The following is a 7,511-nucleotide window of genomic DNA, read 5'->3' on the forward strand; positions in this document are numbered from 1 at the left end:
TGTTTCTGTCTTAAATTAGTATAACTGAAAATATATGCAACATTGATCCCGAGGGAGATATGTTGTTTCGTGTATGTTGTTAAAACATTGATTGCTTACTAATATTCAAAGTAGAAAATATTTGTTTGTCCACGTAAAACCCAAACATCCTTCCAACGTAAAGAATTTATAGGAAATAGTTCATGGACTCCAGGAAGAGTTTGACAATTTAAAAATATTTCAAACACATAACAACATGTGATATCAAGATTTATTTAAAAAAGAAAATGAAATGATTTTTAAAAATAGAAATCAAAAATATATATACACATATCCTCGTCATTTAGTTTTTTTTGTGAATACAATGTAGTTGCGTAATAGGCAATCATATCACATCTACTTACTTCTATATTTATTGAAAATAAAACAAAAGTATGTTTTTAAATCTAAGTTGTTAAGGACCCAATCGATTATCATTTTGAATATGTGCTTAGTCTAGTCTATTAATATAATAGTTATGTATAGTTATGTATTGTATGGTACAATGCCATTTATGAAACAGGAAATAATAATTTCTAATATACAATAGCAATGTACAACCTTCTTATTCGCGGAAGCTTTTGTAATGTGAGAGAAAAAGAGAAGTCTAAATATAACCTCTAAATAAAATAGAGATTACACTTCAAAAAGACAATATTAAGCATTTTAATAACAAGAAAGTCAGATCTATGTTAAGAGTTTTTGGGGTCTAATGCTCATTTGACGAAATAAATTGTTGATGTAAAAAAAATCTGGAAAAAAATCTGTGATGAAAATCATTTACAAAAAGGTATAAATAAAAGAAAATAGAGTATTTTGCGTTTTCTCAGATTGACTTGTCAGCTCTTCAAGGGGTAAGTTCCACACTGGCTCGTCCGCAAGCAAACAGTTCGTTTTTGTCGTTCGTTATCTTGACCTCTATCGTGTAATTTCCCTGCAAAAAAATAAAAATGTCCAAGCAGATGTGATCATGAAAGAGAAATACAACTTTGAAAGGTACATGTATCACATTTAGTAAATTTGCAATATGTACGCGAAAGTAGTGGCGAATCCAAAACTTTGTATAAGGCAAGGGACCACTGACTGCTATACGTGAGGGGCCCGCCACAGTCATGCTTCAGTGATTCCCTGTATTATAAACCAATTAAACAATAAATTTTCCCCTGCAAAGTAAATCTCACCGAAGGCTTAAGTTAGACTAAACATGTCACCGCAACGACACTTTTTAGTTATCTATACAAAGAATTAGCACTGTAAGTCATTTTAATGAGACAGTAACGCAACAGGATATTGAACACAAACAGACAGCAATACAACAATATAGAATCAACACATGCCAAGCAAAGATCTTAATTCGATTCTAAACAAAGTCGTAAATTAATTCAACAAAGATTAATACCAAAGACATGCTATCGTCATAAAATCAGTGTAGCCTCGGGAAAAAGAAAAAAGTCCTTCCTCGAATTAATCTTGAATAGTATTTCTAAATAAATACGGAAATATACTTTATGAAAAACAAAAAATTGTAAAATCAATATAATAATGTGATCACTCGCGTTGACTAAATAGGTTTTCTTCGTTTTAAAAGGAAAGAGGAAACATTTACAGCCTAAAGTTATAAATACGTACTAGTCACGTCCGAACTACATCAAATACAAAACACTATTTGAGGGAATGGGACCACCTCGCATATCCATTGACCAAGCAACAACTTCCTCGATGGGTCTAAAGATAACCGACCAATTTGCGACCTTATCCAGTATAGTCATATCTTTTTATTAAATGGCAATGAAAACATCAAACCCATACACCCGTTCACGCAACTTAAAGACCTGAAATAATGTAAGTTTATACTAGTTGTTCTGAATATGCATGGCATTATCAAAATTGCCCAATTCTACGCTAGCAACCACCTGATCTGAGTGCATACGCATTTTGTAAAAGTTTATAGACGCCTCAATGCTTTGCTATACGTTGCTACACGTTGTTTCCCTTCTATACGAATGACAATACTTTTCCGATTTGCAAGACGTTGCAACTACATGTAATACAAGTTAAACTAAAGAAAAGTGACTAAAATATACATACGGTTGGCAATCTTGTCAAATCACTGGCAGTCAACTGACCCTTTATCTCGGCTGAAACATTTATAAGACAAAGTTAACTTTTTTGGTTTTAATTTGAAGTAATTTATCCAATCAAGGTTGACAGTGTGCTTCATATTTTATATAGTAAATATCTATACATGTATATCTATAAAATTTTACCATTTGCGAAATATTAACGTATACATGTATGCAAAAAAAGATACGGGTACAGACAGATACGTATACTTATATAGTACTCTTTATCATTATAATTATGTATTCTAGAATTACACCTTCGATCTATGTGTAAGGATTTATATCCATATAACAGAGTATGTAAATGATAGATTCAGATTCAATAGTTTATTAAAGTCTCACCACGTACATACAAGTATAAACACAATATACTATCAAGTGCACAATATAAAATTTAGAATGAATGTGCCATTCTTAAAAGAACTACGAGAGACTGTTATAAACAATTATAAAACAACAGAATTAAAACATAAGTTTTGTTATTTATACAAAACATAAAAGTGCAATATCACCATACACATCCAAGGATAGAACCTGATACATGTACATAATAAAGATAACTGATTTTTAACAGTATAAGATACTATTTCGTCGTAATAAAATATTATTGCAGGTTTTGGCAACAGAACTACAAACATTTTCATTTTTGAACAAAAATATAAATTTTTCATCATCTGACAAAGTTAAAAACATATCATTTTGTTGAATTATATCAATAAATAAAGACTGCCTTAAATCTTCATATAATGGACATGTCAACAATACATGTTTTTCATCTTCTATATTACCACAATTGAAACATAATCGTTTATCTAAATATAATAATCTTTCGTAACGACCAGTTTCAATTTTTAAAGGTGCTACTCCATAAGAGAGAGCCATATCTCTTGCACGTTAAAGACACCCTTGTAGATTTCGAAAAGGAGCAGGCTAATGCCGCTACAAGGCAGCACTTGCACCCGCAAATTGGAAAGGGATTAATATAAGATGCAAAACTTGTTTCCCAATCCACTATAAATAAATATGTTTAAACTAACATCAAAATTTCGCATATGCACTGCGATATCGAATAGGTATATTTTGCAACAAATATTGTTCAGTAGAGTATGAAAATTTAAACAATTTATAAGTTTTTAACTTATTTCCTTGACCATAAGAATCAAGCCTTGTACTCCATTCAATTTTATAATTATCAAAAATATTAACTTCTAACTGATGAATTATATTTTTATCGAGTATATAATCATCTACATTACAAAATCTTTCCATATTGTAAAGTTTCAACATTTCTATCACTTTATAACTCCAATTTTTAATTTTATAACTACTTTTTCTAATTGACCATATAAATACTTTATAATTTATCCTGTCTTTATCCATTTTTGTACATCATGCCCAGTGTCTAAAAATGTTTGACCACTGTATAACATATGGAGGCTTAATATACCATACTTTTTTAAAAACTGCATAATTATATAGAAAACATATCTCAAGAGTAAGCTAAAGAATAAGATCATCATTTAACACTTACCATCCTTCTTTATGGGACATGTTAAATTCGGTACTGTCTTTTTTATGTCCCCGCATGTACCTTTCTGGTCCAGGGAAAATATTGGGCTGTCCGGAATTTCAGGGAGGTACACATCAATATGTGCATTTCCGCTGTCCATATCACATGCTGAAAGTATATTTAGTTTTAAAGTCGAAAACGATGCAGATGATGGTGATAATAAAAAGGCATACAGAAATCTACATTTATGAAATCATACAATTGCGCTAAGTGCTTTATTGACCTCGAAGCAAAACTTAATCCTCTGTTCATATAATAGGCAGAAAATAGTCAATTTAGTTGAAATGTCGATGACGACGCATATTATGTATTTGTATTTGATGTGATAAAAGCTCGTTATAAGGCCCTTTAATTAGTTATCTCATTGGCCATCATCCTTTTAAAGCTGTCTATGCGGTATGAGCTCTGCTCATTGTTGAAGGTCGTACGGCGACCATTAATTAGTTGTTAATTTCTATGTCATAGGGTCTCTTGTGAAGATGTGTCTTATTGGTAATCATAGCACATCTTCTCTTTTATAGATCTTTGTATGTGCATATTTTGCGGAATAAAACTTTAATATCTATAAATTTGAGCATTTTTATACAGAATGGACATAATATCAATTTTTGATTTTTTTGCGAAGTTTCCCTTTAATATATATAATGTACACGCTAAATGCGCAGTCATGTAGATTCGATACATGTATGTAATCGTGTTTTTCATTTGTTATACTTTATTATCAATATGCATCACACTTTGGTATTTGTTGCCTTAGTATTAATAAAACGCTCACTTATGTATCTGACATACATACAAGAACACATAACTTACGAGCTACAAGATCCCAGTACACAGTGGCGACACCTTGTGTATTTAAAATTTTTGGTTCCCACTGGATAGAAAATTTGTTCTTTTTATCACCTGAAACAATATATAATTAGCCTATAAAGAACTATAAATATGCATACAGTCGTTTATGGCCCATTTATTTAGCATGATGTCATTTTTTCTTCTTCATATCTTCCCTAGTTTAGTTCTTATTTATTTCGTAAACATTATCGTCGTTTTGTCACAAATTATTTAGCTGTGTTATTGACATTGACATTTATAATAGTAATTATACTTAGAGGAAAATTCTAATAATTTTATGCATGCATTACACATAATCTATAACGACAATTGTATGTATAAAATTGAGAATGGAAATGGGGAATGTGTCAAAGAGACAACAACCCGACCAAATAAAAAACAACAGCAGAGGGTCACCAACAGGTCTTCAATGTAGCGAGAAATTCCCGCACCCAGAGGCGTCCTTCAACTGGCCCCTAAACAAATATATACTAGTCCAGTGATAATGAACGCCATACTAATTTCCAAATTGCACACAAGAAACTAAAATTAAAATAATACAAGACTAACAAAGGCAAGAGGCTCCTGACTTGTACGTATCAGCCATCCGTGTTCAGCATTTCGTTGATAACGACACCAATAATGTTGCGCAGGTTTTATCAAACCTCAACAGATATAAACAAGTATTCAGTGGCTTATATGACTTATATGAGTGAATTTTTAATATGACCCACCGTTTCATCATAACAACTAAATAATCGCAATAGCAACGCTCTCCACCGTGAAAAACAAACAAGTTGACTTATGACCGGAGTAGCTATTGCTCACTTTAAAATTTAATACCCCGCTAGATGTAATCAGTAAACAGAAATTTGATTGAAATAAAAGCGGAACAAATGCTTTCACATGCCTTAAAAAAACTATTAAAAAATGAATTAAAATTCTTAATTTGGAGTTCATCAGAAACATTCGACGAACAATTCATAATTAATGGCCATGAACAAGAATATATGCACAATCTGAAACGGAAAGTGGATATGGATGCATGATGAACATGATGAATGCATCATAGAGTAAATCATGATTCCAGTACGGTTGATACAAATTTGAGAAATTTTAACTCTTAACTTGTAGAAGTTAAAAAAAAAAAACAACGAGACCAAAGTTTTATAGATGGTAATTATTAAATTTTGTATTCAATCAACAGAAAGTTGTTCTGTAGCGAGTAATGTTTCGTTTAAAAATACATAACAGAAACTGGTCTAATTTCTTCATTTGTTGGATCGAGCTGTAACAGTTTGCAGATTTTGCAGTATGTAATGTAAAGTTTTGTAAACAGTTAATTAATAATTACAAAAATTGGATGATCATATCAATGATAGTTCATGTCAACAAAACATATGTTGGTGAATAAAAACTTTCCCAGCAGTGGCATCGACCCAGCTGTTGTAAATTAACTCATTATAGATATCAGGATTGAAATTTTGTATTTTCGGTAGACAATGGTAGACCTGCGTTTCATCCACAAGATGCTCATCAGTGAAATATACTGTTTGACTTTTCAAATACAAGTTTTAAAGATAATGCGGAAATACGTCATGTGTAATTATTTCCTCAATAAAGTAGGTCTAAGTATAAAAAACCGGATATTTGATATGGGAAATGATCAAGTCCTTAGACAATCTCTCAGTAACTTATGCACCAAATATCCTGTGTATTTACCTGATAGTGCATATGTATACAATGTTCCTGATACATGTTAATTAAAAAGCTATTATATAAGAACTTACCACAGTTTGTTAGATTTCCTCTTTGTTGGAGGGACTTCCTCTTCCCAAGTAATGAGAACGGATTACTGTCCATTTCAAATTCTCGAACCTCTACCTTTTCTGTCTTTTCCATTTTATAATATTTGAAATGTCCGGATGCGGTCGCCATAGCAACAAATACCAAAAATATCAAAATCATGTGTTCCATCTTCAGAAGAAAAAGATATCAAGAATTACCCATGACCTGTTACCATATACAGCTTTTCATTGATTTTAACCCATCATAAAACGGAGTGTGTAAAAAAAAAAACTGAGTAGATTTTGTAGGTTTATTTTGTTCAACCAAAACCTTTTGTGCATCATCATGTGGATTATTTGTCTGTTGTCAAATTGTATATGTACTTTTAATTGCTCCGCCCTTGGTTATATCCTAGTTTTTTTTTCTTCTAATGTTTTAAATGGAAACTTTAAATTTTTAAAGAAAATCTTATTCAAAACTAAATACCACATGTATGTTTATCTGTCTCTTGTCAACCATGGACCAATGACATTTTCTTTTAATTTTAATGCAGTGAATTTAGGGATCTCCTGTAAAATGTTGCAATTTAAATGACCATAAATTAGAAATCTTGAATCTAAATACAAATTAATGTATACTATCACACCCCAACCTATCTTATACTTTGACCTTCCCATTAGACAAGTTTCCTCGCTTGATAATCTTAAGGTTATATAGTTTTCTATCCAAAATATACACTAAAATCTAGAAGTTAAGTTGACTTACCTTTGAGACCGAATTTGGAAAGCAGATGTAGGCACAGTCCTTAAAGTAATAATGCAATACAATAATGTGATGACAGAACGACAAGGAAATTTTTAAATGGGACAATCTTCAAGTCCAAACTTCCTCTTTCGATTTTTACAAAATATCACATGTTTAAATACCTACTCGAAATATGTCTATTTATAGTAAAGTTGATGGTTAGAATATTATGACTTAAATCAAATGAATGACATGAATGCAAACTTCCGCATTTGTAGCTGTGTATATAGTAATACTAGTTCGAAAAAAATCAATTCATGCGTACGACACCGAGACGTGACTTTGAACGGTACATTTTGATTTATTTTTAGAGTAAATTATCGTTCAGAGAATTAAAGGGAATTACATACTAGACAGCCATGACAATTTTTTTGCGA

The 7,511-nt window shown here is 31.2% G+C and overlaps 1 protein-coding gene across 1 annotated transcript; it reads right to left on the reverse strand.

Annotated features, from left to right (window-relative positions):
* Positions 1–232: 232 nt before the first annotated feature.
* Positions 233–7,392, reverse strand: LOC143080192 (uncharacterized). Its single transcript, XM_076255922.1, has 6 exons — positions 7,096–7,392; positions 6,333–6,519; positions 4,525–4,614; positions 3,673–3,819; positions 2,107–2,156; positions 233–952 (listed from the first exon to the last, which is right to left on the reverse strand). Exons 2-6 carry the CDS (start codon positions 6,517–6,519, stop codon positions 866–868), a joined length of 561 nt encoding a protein of 186 aa, XP_076112037.1. The 5' UTR covers positions 7,096–7,392; the 3' UTR covers positions 233–865.
* Between the last annotated feature and the right edge of the window lie 119 nt (positions 7,393–7,511).

This window comes from Mytilus galloprovincialis, chromosome 6 (genome assembly GCF_965363235.1).
Source record: "Mytilus galloprovincialis chromosome 6, xbMytGall1.hap1.1, whole genome shotgun sequence".
Taxonomy (NCBI): domain Eukaryota; kingdom Metazoa; phylum Mollusca; class Bivalvia; order Mytilida; family Mytilidae; genus Mytilus; species Mytilus galloprovincialis.

Excerpts from the sequence above, each read along its gene's own strand:
- LOC143080192 (XM_076255922.1), bottom strand. The coding sequence starts at position 6,519 with ATGGAACACATGATTTTGATATTTTTGGTATTTGTTGCTATGGCGACC. Across the intron at positions 3,820-4,524 it reads GTACTGGGATCTTGTAGCTC|CATGTGATATGGACAGCGGA; the intron begins GTAAGTTATGTG and ends ATATACTTTCAG. Across the intron at positions 953-2,106 it reads ATTTGACAAGATTGCCAACC|GGAAATTACACGATAGAGGT; the intron begins GTATGTATATTT and ends ATTTTTTTGCAG.